The 18,431-nt window shown below is 49.7% G+C and overlaps 1 protein-coding gene across 2 annotated transcripts in view; it reads right to left on the bottom strand.

Annotated features, from left to right (window-relative positions):
• The window catches only part of CCDC88C (coiled-coil domain containing 88C), a 126,390-nt gene extending 111,586 nt beyond the window's left edge, over nt 1-14,804 (bottom strand). For both annotated transcript variants that reach the window (XM_080809124.1, XM_080809125.1), the window contains exons 1-3: nt 14,556-14,804; nt 13,684-13,784; nt 6,162-6,270 (exon numbers count right to left, since the gene is read on the bottom strand). In XM_080809124.1, coding sequence (XP_080665250.1) covers nt 6,162-6,270; nt 13,684-13,784; nt 14,556-14,615 — 270 coding nt within the window. In that variant the 5' untranslated portion in view covers nt 14,616-14,804. The remainder of the gene's footprint in view (nt 1-6,161; nt 6,271-13,683; nt 13,785-14,555) is intronic.
• Nucleotides 14,805-18,431: the final 3,627 nt, after the last annotated feature.

Genomic DNA, 18,431 nt, shown 5'->3' with positions numbered 1-18,431 from the left:
CAAGAATATCCACTCTCCTCCTGTGGAGCCTCACGGTCCTGCTCTATAAAACCGAAAGCAGAAGGGCATCTGGATGGCTCAGTGGGTTAAGTGTCGGACTCTTAAGCTCAGTTCAGGTCATGACCTCAGGGTCATGAGATCGAGCCCTACATCCAGAATTCAGCATGGGGCTCCGCACTGAGCTGGGGGTCTGCGTTTCTCTCTCTCTCTCTCCCCTCCCCACACCCCTCCTCCTCTGCTCGTGCTTTCACTCTAAATAAATCTTAAAAAACAAACAAACATTGGCAAAAGCGCTCCCCTGCAAATGTGATACACTGTACTTGTCACAAAGCAAATTCCACCGGTATTGTAGAAATGGCCAATGTGGACTGTTGTATGTTCCCCTGAACACCGTCCCCATCCATGACAGCAGGTCACACCCACCTATGCAGGCTTCACTTTAACTGAACCCTACCTCCCCCTCCCCAAGAATGGGACAGAGCTACTCGAGCTTGCCATGTTCCCACCGACAATATCAAATGTACGTTTCCTTCTATTCTTACTTGTGACAAGTCTTTCATTTCTCAAACTGAGTGCTCATATTTCTAGAGATAATTCTAATTTTAACTAGTCAGCCCATGCTTATCTAAAACAACCACCACTGAAAATGGACAGATCTCAAAAACAGGAGGAGTGGGGAAAAGGTACAGACCAAGTGTATGGAAGTTTTATCTAAAGGCACCAAACAAAACATATGTATATACATAAACATACATAAACACACACACACACACACACCCATATATATAGAGAATGAGAGTATAAAATCGTGAACCGGATACCCATGAAATTAACAATGGGTTTTACTCCTAGGGCTGGAGGGAAGAATAAATGGACACGCTGGAAATGTCCTGGGAACTTTGATAAGAGAAATTTTATTTAAGGGGGAGAAAAGCCTCAAACAGCTATCAACTATATTCATGTGTTCATATTTAACAGATACACAAGTGTTCATTCGAAACGTCTGTACTGCTTTAATTTTCCAAAGCAATAAAGAAAAAAAAATGACAGAAGATAAGGCAACCCCAGACTCTTCATTGTGCCATTTCTTCTGAGGTAAAGAACAATATTCGGGACAGCTGGGTGGCTCAGTCGGTGAAGCTTCTGCCTTCAGCTCAGGTCACGATCCCAGGGTCCTGAGATGGAGCCCCACGTTGGACTCCCTGCTCAGCAGGGACCCTGCTTCTCCCTCTCTTTCTACCTCTCCCCACTGTTCATGTGTGGCCTCTCTGTCAAATAAATAAATAACTTTTTAAAAAGACTTTATTTATTTGACAGAGAGAGACATAGCAAGAGAGGGAACACAAGCAGGGGGAGAGGGAGAAGCAGGCTTCCCACTGAGCAGAGAGCCCAAAGCGGGGCTCGATCCCAGCACCCTGGGATCATGACCTGAGCCCAAGGCAGATGCCAAACGACTGAGCCGCCCAAGTGCCTCTAAATAAGTAAAATCTTAAAGTGCATCATTCTGGGTCGGTCCTGGCCTCCTGACCATGGTGAGAGACCAAAGCTCACAAGGGCTGAGTTCAAGGACCTCCTAAAACAAAGCTTCCTAGAAACGACCTGTAATTCTTGGTTGTCTCTGGCCATCTTGTTACTGTGGAATCTGAGGCCCGTGAGGGACCATCCTCTTCTGGACAGACAAGAACTCAGGCCCAGAGAAAGAAAGCAGACGGTTCTGGCACATGACCCGTAAGGGGAACAGCTCCAAGAAACTGTAGATTTTTCATTTCAGGTTAAGTTCTGCAGGTGGGTCCCTACATCCACCTGAGGGTCCCAATTTCCAGACAGAGCTCTACATAGACCTGACAACAAAGACCAACACACACCCGAATTTATCCAGGTTGCTGTTCAAACTGCTTCCCACCGGCATAAGGCCAAAGAAGCCTCTGTAATTCACGTGACAAGCAGGCCCCAACTGTTCGGAGGAGGAGCAGGACGGCAGGTGTCCAGGGTAGGGCATGGCAGTGGGACACAGTGCACAGCCCCCAAGGAATAAACACACACCAGCCCCTGCTGCACCCAGGACTTCTGCTTCTACTAGATGCACTTTCCCACTGGCTCGACTGTCAAATGAACGTGCATTTAATGTAAATCCTCAAGAATCTGAATATAAAATAATCATTCTAGAAATCCTAAATTTAACATTAAAAAAAAAAAAAAAAGGACTCAGAGGAAAAAGAGTTTGGCTTTGAGTAAATAAAATCAGCATCATATGATGGCGGGGCACAGAGCTGGCCCGCCGGGGGGCTTGAGGCAGCACGCAGGTCCGGTCTAAGCTTGCCTTTCCTCCAGGCCTCTCAGCAGATGTTCCTCCGCCTGTGCAGGCTCGTCCTGGAGCGGGAACCTCCACCTCGGGCTGTCAGCCTTTTCTTTTGCAAAAGGCAACGACTAAACCAAGCACTCTCTTCCTGCTTCCCTGTTCCTGGACACACGAGATATTTGTCCATCGTACATGACGGAGAGGAGTCACCTGGGGGGACCTGGCCGAAGGTGCCTCTTCTGGACGTCACTAGAAACACTCTAACCCTTGGTTCCCACGAGAGTGCACAGCAGAATCACCTGGAGGGCTTGTGAAGACAGATTGCTGGACATGAAGACAGATTGCTGGACAGCCACAGCCGGTGTGGGGGGCGGGGGGGCTGACAATCTACATTTCTAACAGGTTCCCGGGTGATGTTGATGCTGCCGGCCTGGGGACCACACTCTGAGAAGCCCACTGATTCCCCAGCTTGCTGGAAGGATGGTGAGAGCAACAGCTGGGGAACTTCTGAAAATGCCAGTTCTAGGCCCCAGCCCCGGAGAAGTCCAAGCAGCAGGTAAGGAGGCAGCTTGGGACCCTGGCTGACACACCAGTGGTCAGACTGAGGCCGGCCATGCTGGCTTCCACCCATCATCTACTGTCTGCCCCAGGCAAAAGTCAAGGGTCATCACCTCCACAGGTTTTCAGAGGCAAAACTTGAGCTTCCTTGTACGATAAGCCCATGCTACTCAAGAGAGGTCCCCCTCCTTTCTAATGGTCCCTGCCTTGTGGTGCCTCAGAAAAGAAGGGGACAGTTAGCGGGCAGAACCGCTGCTTGGCAAACAAGACCCACGGCAGGATTCTGGGACCTCAAGGAGTCTACCAACAAAAAGCCATGGGCAAGCAGTAGTCTCACTCACTCGGGGGGCAATCTCTCACCCTTCCAGACTACCCTGCACCAGTGAGGAGCAGCATCTGCCTTGCTCCGTCCCGAGCCCCCCCAAGCTGGAGGGCCACTTTCACAGGGGGACTCGGGCAGTACTCCTCTTGGGAAACTTTCTTTCACGACCTCTTATAATAACAACCAAGTATGTGTACACTTGAACGTCAGGTGGCAGGGAAAAAGGCAGGATATGCAATTGTATATATGGGACGACCACGACCATATAAAACAAAAACTATTCATGCAGAAACTGGAAGGAAGTTCTTTTTCGTCTTGCTACTTGTTCTCCAAGCTGTTTATAAAGAACAGCGATTACTTGCAGGACCAGGACTTAACTTCATTTTACAATAAATTGGAAAGAAAAAATATACAGAGCTGCCCACACACCTAACCTGTGCCAGTCCTGAGAGGAAGAAGCCGGCTAGCCTCCCAGGGAGCAGGACTGACTGAGGAGGTGGGGGACGGCTCGAAGCAAATGCTTGTCTGGGGGTGGGGCTGCAAACGCACCCCGGCCCCGAAGAGTTAACAGCATAGGAGCAGAACAAGGACGCAGGGTCCCCATTTCCACCTGTGAGTCCTTCTGGGCCCTGAGAATGGACTGGACATCTTTTCCTCCCCCTGACATGTCTCCTTTCCTGGAACTCTACACGGAGCAGCTACCCAACTCCAAACTGACGTGGTCTCAAGTGGGTGTCGAGCCCTGTCTGGCCAGCCCAGATCCAGATGGTCAGGGCCGCGGCTCAGCACCAGCAAGGGACTCCTGGGGCCAGCAAGTGCCAAGGACAGCCCCCGGGTGGCCGACAGCTCACAGCAAGGGCCTGATGTGGCATGCTGCTCACGGACAGCTCGCAGCCGCCGAGGAGAGGTTACCACCCCCCAGCCGCACCTGCGGCCCAAGACACACCTGTGGAGCTACCGCCACCGGCTCTGACCAGCCTTGCAAGCCTGTTGTTCTGAGTTTCTGTCTCTCTCGTGTTCACATCCTCCCGAGTTTGGATTCATGTGAAACTGGGTAAAGCAGACCTTTATCTGAGCAACTGTGCAAAACTCGGACCTTGACAGATCAAGGACAGGCCGGTCTCGTGCCTCCATGTCTTCCTCTACCTCTACATGCTCTCCCCTTCTCTCTTTCCCATGACCCTCCAAACATGGAAACTCAAGTCACCTGCCAAGACTCCACTCAGATGCCCCCTCCTCCAAGAAGCCTTCCCCACCCTCTCTGCAGCATGGGTTAAGGGTCTTAAGCTACCTGCACTCCACGGCCCCTGGCACTTAGCACACAGCATCAAAAGCCCCTGCTCACCAGGAATGGTGCCTACAGATTGGGATAAAGCCCTAAAGACATGCTGAACCACCAGCCCCGCCACCAGACAGCCCCCACCATGCCCAGACCCAAGGTCACGGGCAGCCCCACTGTCTTTGCTCAGAATCCCCTGCCCATGGCCATCCCCAGGAAAACACTCCCTAAGTATTTCCCACCTGTCTACAGCATGCCTGGGTCTGACTGTGGCACCCCTCAGAGGAAAACAAACCCATTCAGCCCCATAGATCCAGCTCGCCCAGGCCCCCCATCCCAGCACAGCTGCCATCTATCTGGAACCTAAAAGGATGGGGCTCACAGCCCCACAGAGGCTGCTCAGGAAGTCCACAGTGCCCGGCCACCAATGGTCCATGCAGGGAGCCCAGGTGGCTTGCAGAACTGGCCATGCATGGAAAGAGTCCAAGCACAGTAACCCTCTCTCACGCACTCCAACCTCGGTGGGAGGACGACAGAAACAATCATCTCGGAAAACCCGGGACACTGTCCACTCCCTCCCTCTCCCATCCGTCTTCAAATTTGTACTGAGTCCTCAGAAGGGAGGCTCCTGAGGCAACCGTAGCCCCCTGCAGACGGCCCAGCACATGGTGTGATGTCTCAGCTGACCTCAGAACAAGCAATGACTACATGAGGACAGAGAGTGAACCACAGTGGCCTGAGGACTCCCTCATATTGACAGGGACCTCACCACCCTGCAGATGCCCCTAAACCCCAGCACAGAGACTGAGTTACAGTCCAGGAATCCGATGCTAGGAAGAGCTCCCAGAAGCAGAGTCTGCTCAAGGAATCGTCGAAGCCCCAGCATGAATTCTGGAAAAGATATCTTCCTGAGCAGCCGTTCTCAAACCATGTTCCCTAAGGTCCTGGCAACCAACAGAGATGCCCCAGTGGGAAAGGAGGGTGCCAAGCAGAGAAAACCAGAGCCCCCGACCCCGAAGTCAATCACAGTCACAAGGGCTTCACCTGGGGTTGCAGGAAAAATGCACAGTGGGGAGTAAAGTTTCACCGCTAAGAAGTTTAAAAACCAGGGCTCTGAGAGACACAGTTTAAATCCATTTCCCATCAACATCAACAATTCTCACCTGACCTTCCGAAGGTGAACAGCCCTTCCCCATCAGGCCCCCTTGCCCAACCCATCACCTATCTGCTGCTGAGACACAGGGAGCACCTGCCCCTTGGCACCATGAACCCCAGTGCTCCCGTCTGCATGCTGGGGGCACGAACATAACCCTTCCGCGGTCTCTTCTTTCCCTCAACCCTGTCAGTTACTCCTGAACAAAGACTCACTCGCTGTGGGTGACACCATGTCAGGGTCCCCGTTCAAGAGCATGCTTGGGGCTGCAGCTGTGAATCGCGGCCCATCCCTGGGGTCCTGCCATACCAAGCACGATGCTCTGCACACAGCTCAAAGGATATTCACTGGACAAAGTGATCCAGCATCTGACACACTTCCCACAACGCAAAAAAAAAAAAGGATGCAAGTGAAAACACACCAAGCGTGAGCAAGCAGATGCCTAACCATGAACACCATTTCCTCTCGGCTTCCTGCGGGGAAACCTTTCAGTGACGATACCGCCAGACACACAGCCAAACTCCAGGGGAACAAGGTTCCCGGCCCTTACCTGGTAGTACGTCTTAATGTTTCTCACCAAGATGGTCAAGTTCTGAATGCGAAGGTTCACATCGTTGTTGACGTGCTTGTTGATGCGCTGATTAGTTGGCCTGGGGTCTCTGGAGAAGAAAGAGAACAGAGGAAACTGCTTATCCCAGCATTTGCCACACACCCCGTTTCCGGCCGAGAACCAGCTCCAGGCCGCCCCCAGCCTCATTAACTACACAGTTATGACAACGTGGCTCAAGTCAAATCCTTATTCCATTACTGCCAAGCCATGCACCTTGGGGGGGGGGGGGGCATCACCGCCCTGATCACCCATCCCCCATCACCAACCCATCACCGGCCCTGAGTCAACATTATTTCCGCTCCCACTGCTAGCAGCACCCATAAACCACCACCAAAGGTCAGTGCAGACCCCAAAAGTGATACTGTCTGAAAACCAATAACCTCTCCCAAGATAGATTTCAAGATTAAGAAGAGCAAACCAAAATACAGGAAATGCCAAGAAAGGGGGCGGGGAATAAAAAGTACATTTTCTGAGTTAGTAAATCAAAATCATTCATGTTCCATCTCACCGGGGTCCTCCACCTCTGTCACCAGATTGGTCTAGGGCCGGTGGTGCTTGTGATTTATATTTCAGGGACACAAATCTACCTTGAAAAACCAACAGCAGGAGTCTGTGATGTGACCTGGTGTACCACATACCCTACGAGAAATGCTAAGCGCAGAGATATAAATAATTCATGTGGGAAACCCCCATGGTGTCATTTATTTTCCGATCTCGGGCAAAAGTCAGGTCTGGTTGGGATGAAACTAGAAATCAATCAAGTGATTTGTATTTCCACTCATCCACGTCCAGGACGTTTCTCAAAATGTTTCTTATGTGACGAGAACAGACTGGGTAGACTGTAGACCGGATTTAGCATCTACCTTCCCATTTACCACACAATGCTTCTAACAAAGCCCTCTGTCCCATGTCACTGTCTCATTCAAATGAGGGCTGTTTTCAGGGTTTCATCTGTCATCCCGGCCCTGGGAGATGGGCACGATGGCAGAATGTCAGCCCCTCTTCCTCGGTAATCACTCCCCCAAAGGGACAGGAGCCCAGACGGGAGTTGGGCAGTTAGGGAGATCAACCTCCATGCCACGCGGCTCATTCCAAAGCCAGTAATTAACACAAAATTGACAAACAGTAAAAAAAAAATCCACAAGGTGAAATCATTTCAGACCTCACTGAAAGTACAACGTTTTTTTTTCCTTAATAATACGAGCTGTTTAGAATTCGACCATTAAATATTTGACATATACACCAGGAGTCCCCACCGTGCATGGTGTGTTCGCAAACCCCTTTACCTGTGACACCCAGTCATAGCCACGGATTTTATTCAGTTAGCCTGTATCCCTCTAAAATAATCACATGGGCACCTTGGGGCAACCAGGGAATCTCTTTTCAACTGTCATGTGACAACGTTTCTTATTGTCCCCACAGTAATGGAGTCTGGCCAAGCCATTTGCACGTTACATTTCTCTTGGAGCCATTCATTACTGAGAAAACAAAGGTTAACAGTTCAGTGGAAATTAATTTAGGAATAGAGGCCGCATTCAGAATTTAAACCACAAAGGCATTTTTAGCTACAGAAGTATACTTGACATTACAAACAATTTATCTTAAACGCTCACTTGTCCTCTCTTTAGATACCTCAAGAGAGAAGAAATTTCATTAAGTGACTAAAGTACTTCTTAAAACAGAACCCAGAGAGCACGCAGAGCTTTTTCCACTTCGTCTCTGTAGTCCCAGCTTTAAGTCAGGGGGCCTCGCACACGTGTTGGAAAACACGGTGCACAGTTCCTGTGTGTGCAAAGGCACATCGAACACCCAGGGTGGGGACCTGTGGGTCCCCCAGATAATAACAGAGGAGCCTCTGCCCAGCTCTGCTTTTGTTCTCCCAAGTCAGCTAACTGAAACTACACTCCAAAAGAGCCTCGACATTCACTGTACAAATAATTCGACTAATTATCACGATCATTAGTGCTCCATCCTTCAGTGAAGGCTCTCAGGGTCAAGAGGTTATGAAGAAGTAACTGGAAACAGGGGCGCCTGGGTGGCTCAGTGGGTTGAGGCCTCTGCCTTCGGCTCGGGTCGTGATCTCGGGGTCCTGGGATTGAGCCCCGCATCGGGCTCTCTGCTCAGCGGGGAGCCTGCTTCCCTTCCTCTCTCTGCCTGCCTCTCTGCCTACTCGTGATCTGTCAAATAAATAAATAAAATCTTTAAAAAAAAAAGAAGTAACTGGAAACAAAAGTCCACTACGGTTAAGAAAGGCTCATCCTCACTCTCCCAGCACGGAGTAACCCCCATCTTTCTGTGCTGCAAAAAGGTGGCAGGAGACACAGATGCCAGTCCATGGCCATGGTTCGCTGGGCCCCAGGGCACTCATCAGCAAAATGACCACAGGATTCTTCCAGCCCTAGGTGGTCACTCAAGAAGGTCAGCTCTGCACAGGCAAACGTGGACCAATACATGGTCCTATATCCCAGGAAGAGGACATCCCATAACCACTGCACAACTGTATGTCCCCAAAAGCCATCATTACTAACAAGGATCTTTTTTTCATGATAGCCCTAGAATGCAAAGGCCCAAGAGCCCCATATCAAGAGGTCAGAGGACAGGAGAGAGGCACTGGGTTCAAGTATCTGGTAACTTGTCCGAATTCAGGAACATTTGGAGTCCCGAGTGTGGGGCCCTCAGCACTTCCTTATAAAAACTCCTAACTAGACGGGTACCTGGGTGGCTGAGTCAGGTGAGCGTCTGCATCTTGACTTCGGCTCAGGTCATGGGCTTGAGCTCCTCATTCAGCAGGGAGTCTGCTTGAGAGTCTCTCTTCCCCTCTGCCCTCCCACTCCTGTGCACACGTGCGTTCTCTAATAAATCAATCTTTCAAAAACAAAAACTAGAAAAAAGCAAATCAACTGGACCTAGAATTTTAAAGACAGAGGATTTACATTATGGTAACGTTGCCCCCTCCCTTGGGAAAGCCAGCCTGCAAATTTTAGTTCTATTCCAAAGGCTTCCAAAATTTAAAAATGAATCAAGGAATGCTCTATTGGGGCACCTGAGTGGCTCAGTGGGTTAAGCCTCTCCCTTTGGCTCAGGTCATGATCCCAGGGTCCTGGGATCGAGCCCCGCATTGGGCTCTCTGCTCACCAGGGAGCCTGCATCCTCCTCTCTCTCTGCCTGCCTCTCTGCCTACTTGTGATCTCTGTCAAATAAATAAATAAATAAATAAATCTTAAAAAAAAAAAAAAAAAAGATCTATTGACATAGAGATATCCATGTCCACAATGTATCATGGGTTGAAAAACAGGGATGCTGAAAGACAACAGCATGAACCCATGTCTGCATAAAATACCTTAAGGAGCATATATCTACATACTATAGACATCTGAAGACAGCAGAATAAAAGCATTGCTACCTCTACATGGTAAAATCATGGACAATTTTATTTGGCTCATCTGTCTCTTCTACTATCATACACCCAATGAAAATTTTTGATATAATTTTTAAGGACTCAAAGCCCCCACGAGGAGTCTCATACTCTGTAGCCAAAAAAGGAAATCACTTAAGTTCACAAAAATCTTTTTTATTCTGACACTTTTCCACCAACACAAACTCATTCAACTAACAAGTACTTGCCCTCAGCTTTTATATATGCAGAATGGGACTAGAACTCCTCTTGCAACACAGTAGGGGGAAAATTATTCTACAAATGCCTTTTAGAAACAGGAAACTCAGGGTGCCTGGCTGGTTTGGTTGGTGGAGTGTGCAACTCTTGATCTTGGGGTTGTGAATTCGAGTCCCACGTTGGGTGTAGAGATCACTTAAGAAGGGGGAGGGGCACCTGGGTGGCTCAATGGGTTAAAGCCTCTGCCTTTGGCTCAGGTCACAATTCCAGGGTCCTGGCATCCAGCCCCTCATTGGCCCCTCATTGAGCCTGCTTCCTCCTCTCTCTCTGCCTGCCTCTCTGCCTACAAAGTCTTTAAAATAAAAAAAGAAATTCAGGAAACTGTTTGACTTGAGGATGTTTCCAACCCCTGAATAATATATTATCCTGATTTTTACAGTAAGCACCAAGGGAAAATCTGAATAAAGCAAATAATGCTGAACTTACTACAAGCCTTGCAAAGGCACAAGCTGACCTCGGGCCCAATCCCAAGTTCTTTGCACTCAACAGCCATTGCCTTAAATCAAGTGTCCATTCTCAAAAGTACAGATGCATACTGGCTCAGGCACGTGGAGGGACACACACACACCCCCCGGGCCCTTGGCCTCGCTCCGAACAATGCTGAATGTTTGTTGGGCATTTTCTAGATGCAAAATCTTATGTAATCCTCCCAAGTGTATAAAATACAATCCCCTTATTACAGATCAGGAAGTTGAGGCTTAAAATTTTTAAGTAATTTGCCCAAGGGAGCAGAAGAAGTGGTACAGAGGGGAATGTGAAATTGTCCATCCAGTGCTTTCAGAGCCCAAGGGCTTAAATATCTTTCTACAAGACAGTGAGAAATGTGTCCAAAGTGAATGAGCAATCTGGTTTTCCCTTGGGTACCAGCAGATTACCCAGAAAGACTGCATTTACAGAGGAACGATTCAGCACGTTCTCCCATGAATCTTGGTCCATGCCATTCAATGCCTTTCACTGGGAATTCTCCTCCACCTGGGCCTCCCCTGAAAGCTGAGCCCACAGGGCTTTCCTGCTTCCAGGCACTGATGTCACCGGTAGGCCAGGGCCAAGAGACTACGACCGCAGCCTTCTTCAGTTGCCAGAGACAATGCCCAGGTGCAGCCACGTGACCCCCGCCGGCCTCCATATGGCTCTGAAGTGTTAGGTAACACGCCTCTTATCTGAGCTCCATACCCACTTAGCATACTGCTCTCTTAATCTTCCTAGGTCCTACCAACTTGGGGAGAATGTATCAAAATAGGCAAATAACACCCGTTGGAGCTACTAGCAGAGGAGATAAGGCAGAATATAGCCTTATCACTGACCTGCCCGTTAGCCTGACATTTCTGCATTTGGCGGAAGTGAACACAGAGGCTTTTGTACAGCATTAGATGGAGGGCTTGGACGCTGGTCCCGGGGTCCAGTTTTGCTTTAGTTCTCCTTAAGAGAGGGCCCAGGCTAAGAATGATGCAGTAATCTAGGAGTTTAAGAATGTGGGAGAAAGGAAGACTAGAAAAATTCTTACAGGGCACCTCCAATCCTTTCTGGATTAAGATGGCGTATTTGTAATTGACACTAGTACCTATTAAGTGATAAGGACTGTGCTAATTGCTAACATGTCATCCCATTTAATCCTCCCAACCATCTCTTAAGGGAGGCACTTTAGTTCCCATTGTACAGATGAGGAAAACAAAATCCTTGAGTGGTATGCCCAGCATCACTTGGCCAGTAGGAGACAGACCTAGTGTTCCCTAAGCTGTTAACACCAGGGCTGAAATACACTTTTTTTTTTGCATACTTTTTTTTAAATTGAGATCATCTTGACATAGGGTGAAATACATAGATCTTAAGTTACAGCTTGATGAGTTCTGAAAAATAAGATGTACTTCCACGAACACACAGAACATTATCACCATTCCCACACACCCCCCCCCGAAGTTCACCTGTGTCTCCTTTACAGACAATCCCCACCCACCCCCAGGAGCAACCAGTGTTCTGATTTCTAGCCTATCACCTGGAACAGGTTTATTCTGATCATACAATCAGTAAACTGTGTGCTGCTGGTGCTCCTCACTCCTTGATTTCCTCAGCTTGAAAGCCACCCACACAGCTTCCCGCTGTCCCTTCCTCTCTGCTCCTGACCCTGGCCAGAAGGCACCAGAAGCCCGGCTTGAGGCCGTAAGAGCTGTGAACTTCTCAGTTCCCACTCCTAGAATGATTATCTCGGCATATCACAAAGGAGAGAACAGGTAAAAACTGCCAAGGGAAGTGGAGACGCCCTTAAACTGAATTTAGCCACAGGCCAAGTGTGAACGAGTGAGGAGCACCGGCATTTCTCAAAGGAATGGTCCAACAGGCTTTCCTGATTTACAAGCAAGCAGTAAATGCTTCAGGAATTCCAAAGGTCAGGGAAGAAAGAGAAACAGTCCCAGGGCTTTTGTTCTCCCCTCGCCTGGGTGTAAAAACTGAATGAAAAGGCCGGGAATACTGCTGTTTTTAATTAAACAGTTTTGGGTTTGGGTAAGGACACAGTGGTCACTTGCACCAATGGAATCCAGTTCATTTTTGGGGTCCACCAAAATAGGGGCAGTTGCCAGAAATTAAACGTGCCACTAGACAACCCCAGGAAAACTCCTTTTCATCAATGTTCTCAGACAAGTGCTGCCAAAGCTGATAACACATATGTCGTTTTAGGATCTAATCAAACACAAGATTAGTAAGATTAGTTGTGCCTTTAAAAATAAAAACCAACCCAAAACTAAAGTGTCTCTCCCACAACATGACACCAATTGATTTATTAAAAGAAGCAGTGTTCCCAGAAAATTTTCAAAGCAGACCTTATTTTAGGTAGATCTATTTAAACCATTTTCTGAATATGCCAAAGATAATTGTTCCCCCTCAGGGGCCACAAAGCTGATTCTCATTAGCTAATGGGTTCATGCTAGAGTAGGACAACTTGCTTAGTTGCAGGTGAGTAAGTGAGCCTAAGTGGCTGATCTGCAAAGAACATGAGGACGTTTTATTTTGCTTCCAGGGCCTGTGAATCATACCAACAGTCACTTCCAATATGTTCCCTGCACTTGGAGTTAAAAACAGAACACAGCCTCAGGAGCCAACACCTACTTGTGGCAGGCTGTCAATCAGACAGGCTCTGCAGAATTCAGCTGCAGGAAAGGATGTGGTCAAACATACAAGCTAGTAAGTTTAACTTCCACCAAGGCCCTGTTTAAGCTCTAGGGCTTTAAGACAAACAGTACGCCAGCATTCAGACTCCCAGGACTCTCTTAACACAGTAACTTTAAATCCGAGTCATGAGAAAGGCCTTAACCAATTGCACTTGCTACGGGGCACCTGAAAAGGTACAATCACGTGAAGAGAACTCAGAAATACAGGCATCCCACCCTACGGTGAAACGTTATAGTCACACGGATGCTCTGGGTCCGCCCTAGACACTTCCTGTAACCAGACTCTGTTACAGTTCCTTGCCCCCCAAAAGGGTGTTTTTTTCTTTAAACGTCTTTCCTCAAACCTCAGTCAACTATCTGAGTCTGAAGTCCGTTGTGCTATTTACACCATGTGGACGACAGTCATTCAATTCCAAATTGCCTTTACCAAACAAGCTGCCAAACCGCCGACCCAGAATTCTTCATATCCACACGAATGGAAAGAAGTCACCTTAAAACCGAGACACACCAGGGGCCCCACTGGCAAAGAACCCTCCTGTTCGAACTTCATGCTCCATTGCTACAACCTTAAACTTTCTGAAGCACAGTTCTTTCCTTCTTCCGTTCTTCCCCGGAGGTAACTTACATTTGCAACATGATTTGGTTCAAAAAGATGCCGTCAGCTAGATCCATGTACATTGTCAGGTTGTCCTGGTTGCCGCTTCCAAAGGAGCCAAAAGTTTTCACCTGCCGGGTACGGGGCGCGGAGAGAAAGGCAGGAAAAGTCACCCCGGAGCGCCCTGTCCAAAGCTCTCCAGGGCCAAGGCGGGCAGGGCCCCCGTGGGAAGAGTGGGTCACCCACGCCCGCCCGCCCGCCCGTCCACCCTTCTACAGGCGAGAAGCCCACCCTTCTCCAGAGCCTCTACCCCCACCCCGCGCCAGGAAACAGACAAAACTTCCTCCCTGCTGTTCTCCAGTGTCCCAGGGCGAAAAACAACAACAAAAACAACAAAACCAAAAGGGACTTTTTCAATAAATTTCTCACGTCTCAAATCTACTGGAAATGACTGCTCCGAACCCAGCCTGTATGCATTCTCACTGGGAGACCCCAATCCCCGCCGCCACCCACCTGCTAGTCTCAGAGATTCAGAAACTACACGAGGATATTTTCGGGGAATGGGTCCTTTTCTCGAGTGGTCAAGCCACGACGGAGCCCAGGTGACTCCTCGGATCCTGTCCGCTACGGGGACGTAGCCCAAGGCCCGGTCGGGAACAGGTGTACCCACTCAACCCCTGGCCGGGCAGAGAGCGCAGCAAGGTCCCGCACCCGGTGCGCGGGCTCCGGAGTTGGAAACGCCTCCGCACCCCAGGGCTGAGACCCCGACCTCCGCCGGGAGCACTTGCTGAGTCCCCCGCGTCCCGGAGGCTACCCGGGACCCCGGGAAGGGAGATCCACGGCAAGCAGCGGGGGAAGAAGCCGGTGCACCAACAATGGGGCAGGGAGCTGGGCGCACTCACCCAGGTCACCAGCGGGCTCTGCAAGAAGAGCTCCATGAGCTCCGAGACCGTCACGTCCATGCTGAGGCTGCGCCCGCCGGCTCCACGCCCGGGTCCCCCGCGCCGCGGTACAAAGCGGCTCTGGCAGCGAGCGGCGGGCGCGGGGCTGCGGCGGATCGCACCCGGGAGACAAAGGCGGGGCGCGAGCCCACGTTCCGCGGCTTCGGCGGCCCCGCGCCCCGCCCGGGGCTGGGGGAAGGGGAGGGCCCGCCACTCGGGGAGGAACAATGCGGGCGGCAGCCCCGCCCCTCGGCGGCCCTAGGCAGCGGGTGCGCCGCCTCGCGGTGCCGGGGACCGGAGCCCGGGCGCGGGCGCGGCTGCGCGGGGCGCGGGGAGGGGACGCGGCCCGCACGTGTATGGGAGGGAGGGGTCTCTGTGCGGCGTCCCCGGCAACCTGCACGTGGGGCCGCGCCACGCGCCCACGCGGAGCGCAGCCTCCGCGCTCTGGCCCCAGCACGTGGCGCCTCGCGGCGCGCGCGCGCCTGCGGCGGGCCGGGACGCCAAGTGCGGGCGGGAGCCCGCCGGCGCTGGCGCCCCTCTGCCTCCCCGGGGGGCGCGCGGGAGGTTCGGGCACAGCAGTCAGCCGGAGTCGTCTCCGGCCCACCGCACGCTAGGACGCGGCAGAGCTCGATCCCGAGACTGCCGGCCCCGGGCAGGTGCAGCCCATCGGCCGCGCGGAGCTCCAGCTCCCCAGGTGCCACCAGAGGACCCTCCCCGGCCGGTGGCAGAAGAGCGGAACCCGCGCTCTTCACGTGGAGGTGTAGTCCTCGCGGGCAGGTGGGACGCGAGCCCGGGGGTCAAAGGACGAAACAGTGTTGAGTTTAGATCGTAAGAGCGCGACCTCTTGCGTCCCACCGCGCCACCTGCCTTCTAGATGTTCCTGCAGGAAGCCAGTGATGTGGCAGAACAGCCCTGGGGCCGCCCCACCTGTGACCCTGACCCCCAAAACTACCGTCACCTTGCAGTAGAGGAGCCAAATCCCGGATTCCAAGTTGGAGACATAGCAGCAGCTTAGTGGAGGGTGACCGAAGAAAGGACAGTGGTCCCAACTGGATGGAAAGCAAGCCCTTGGCCGAGACCAACTTGCTGAGACAGCTGCGGTGGACCCAAGTTCCCGCCTGTCTCTGCCACCTCACTTCAGGCTGGTAATAATTTCACACTACAGTTCAGTTCATTGTTCAAAGCACTTCATGCGATTTAAGTAACCTTGACCTCACGAGTTGTCCAGATGAGCCAGCCGGTGCGGGGTTGACCGGAAGTGCCTAGTGTAATACTCTTCAAGTATACAGTAGGCAAGGGGCCTGGGTGGCTCAGTTGGTTGGGCATCTGACTCTTGATCTCAGCTCAGGTCTTGATGTCAAGGTCATGAGCTCAAGCCACCGGTTGAAATCCACGCTAGGCGCGGAGCCTACTTAAAAAAAAAAAAAAAAAAGGCATACAGCAGGCACTAAATGGCTGCCGATTGTGTTGTTAGTAATTTGAAAGTTGGCTGTGAAGTGTTGAGGCTGCGGCATCTGCCGGTGAGGTGTAGTATTGCAGCCGAATTCTGTCCCTTGCCACCTGGTGAGGAAGTGACGTTGTGGCCCTCCAGGAGCCAAGGGGGGAGATCAGGAGACCCTAAAGAGAAATCTGGAAGTCAAGGTAACTGGGGAAAGAAGGGGGACAGTGCGGAGGAACTAAAATTTCTACTATAGTGGTTTTCTTATGCACCAGAAATGCAATAATTCGCTGAGTGCCCTGATTGTAAAATCACTTGTAAAACAGGTGTAAGCGGTACCCACATCCATCTTTGCTTAGAAAGTCCTTGCCCTGTAAAGTAGGGAATGCCTGTGAGACCAGAGTGTTTTTCACATTGACCCCAGTTCTTTTGGAGAGACTAAAGTTATTTGATAAACATTATTTCACACTGAGATGCGCATTGGACCAATGAACGCTTTCTGATCGTTGTGTTGAGACATTTCTCATGGTGGTGAGAGAATGTGTCCCTGGGGATATTGGCAGTCTCTGGGCCACAGCCAGGTCAGGAATTTCTGATTTGGGGGTCACTTAGCTGCTGTGATGGTTCATGATCATTGATGTATCTGTCATTCTTTGCTTCAACCTTGCATCACCCAGAGAGAACTAGCTCAGCATCCTTGTTCCGTGGGAGGCAGGGGGTCAGGTAAACTAGAAGGTGCCCAGCTTACAGGGTTGAAGAGCTTTGAAGGGCTGGACGACCTAGACAAAGTACTTCCTAGATGTCTCTCAATCCCTAAAATTGGAATGAGGCTATTTTCCCCTATATGACTTTATAATTTGGGGGAGTCAAGGTGGTACATGTAAAACAATTTATAAATATATTAATGACTATCTTCCTGATATTTTGCTGAGTCCTATCACTATTTTAATAAGAATTGTTTTCCTTAAGCCACCTTTGGGTTGGGGGATAAGCTTCAGGGAACATACACACGAGCCACCTGCTAACCACTAAGCAGAGTCCTTCCAACTATGCCTGAATGCCCCTTGGCATTCACTCTGAGACCTCACCATTTTAAATTTTTTTTCTTGCTCATTTCTGCATAAAAGTAATATCTCTGCTTTATACATTGCTTCCTGGACAGAACTATTTTAATTATGTTCTTCATTCTGTAAAGGAATTTCCCTTCCCTTTCTGGAAAATGCTGGCTCAGCACAAGCTAATGGCGTGTCTAGGTTACCTGAAAGGAGCTGAAATTATTTGTACAATTTGGGGGCTAGGGGAGGAATAGCTATTTGTTAACGTGTCACTGCATTCGATTTTTTATTATAACAAGTGTAAATTACTTTAATGATTTAAAAATATTTTTTATATTTTTGTCAAAATAGAACTAACCTAAAACCATCTTAACCATTGAGTGTACAGTTTTAGTAAAATTAAATAAATTCAAATTGTTAGGCAGCCACCGCTGTTTACCGCCATCACTCTTCCTTTTGCACATCTGAAACTCTATACCTATTAAACCATCACTCTCCGTTCTTCCTCCCCACCCCTGCCCCCCAGCCCCTGGCAACCTCCATGCTACTTTCTGTCTTTAGGATTTGACTATTCAAAGTACCTCCTATAAGTGGAATCAGACAGTATTTGTCTTTTTGCGACTGGCTTATTTCCCTGAGCATAATGTCCACATTCATCCATGGTATGCCAATATATTGCGGAATTTCCTTCCTTCTTAGAGCTGAGTATTATCCCATCGTATGTATATATCACATTTTGTTTACCCATTTACTGATCAATAAACACTTGTATTGCTTCTGTGCTTTAGCTATTATGAAGAATGCTGCTGTAAACACAAGTGTGCAACTACCTCTTCGAGACCTTGCTTTCAGTTCTTTTGAGTTTATACCCAGAAGTCGGATTGCTGGATCCTATGGTGATGCTATTTTTAGTTTCAGGGGAAACCTCCTTCCCATTTTCCACAGTGGTAGTACCATCCATTTCCCACTGGTAGAGCACAAGGGCTCTGATTTCTTCACACCCTCTGCAACACTAGTTTTCTGGTGTTTTGACAGTAACCATCCTAATGGGTGTGAATGGTATCTGAATGTAGTTTTGATTTGCACTTCCACGAAGATTCGTGACATTGACCATCTTTTCCTGTACTTACCGGCCATTTGTACGTATCTCCTGTTTGGAGAAAGGTCTATTTTTGAGTGTCTTTGGTGGTGGTTACATTTGAGGCGTCCTCTATATATTCTGAACATGAATCCCTTATCAGATAAGTGATTTGCAGATATCTTCTATCGTTCCATGGGTTAGGTTGCCTTTTTACTCTCTAGATAATGTCCCTTGACATACAAATTTTTAAAATTTTCACGAAG

This window comes from Martes martes (assembly GCF_963455335.1).
Source record: "Martes martes genome assembly, chromosome: 7".
Taxonomy (NCBI): domain Eukaryota; kingdom Metazoa; phylum Chordata; class Mammalia; order Carnivora; family Mustelidae; genus Martes; species Martes martes.
This window is presented reverse-complemented; position numbering and strand designations above follow the sequence as displayed.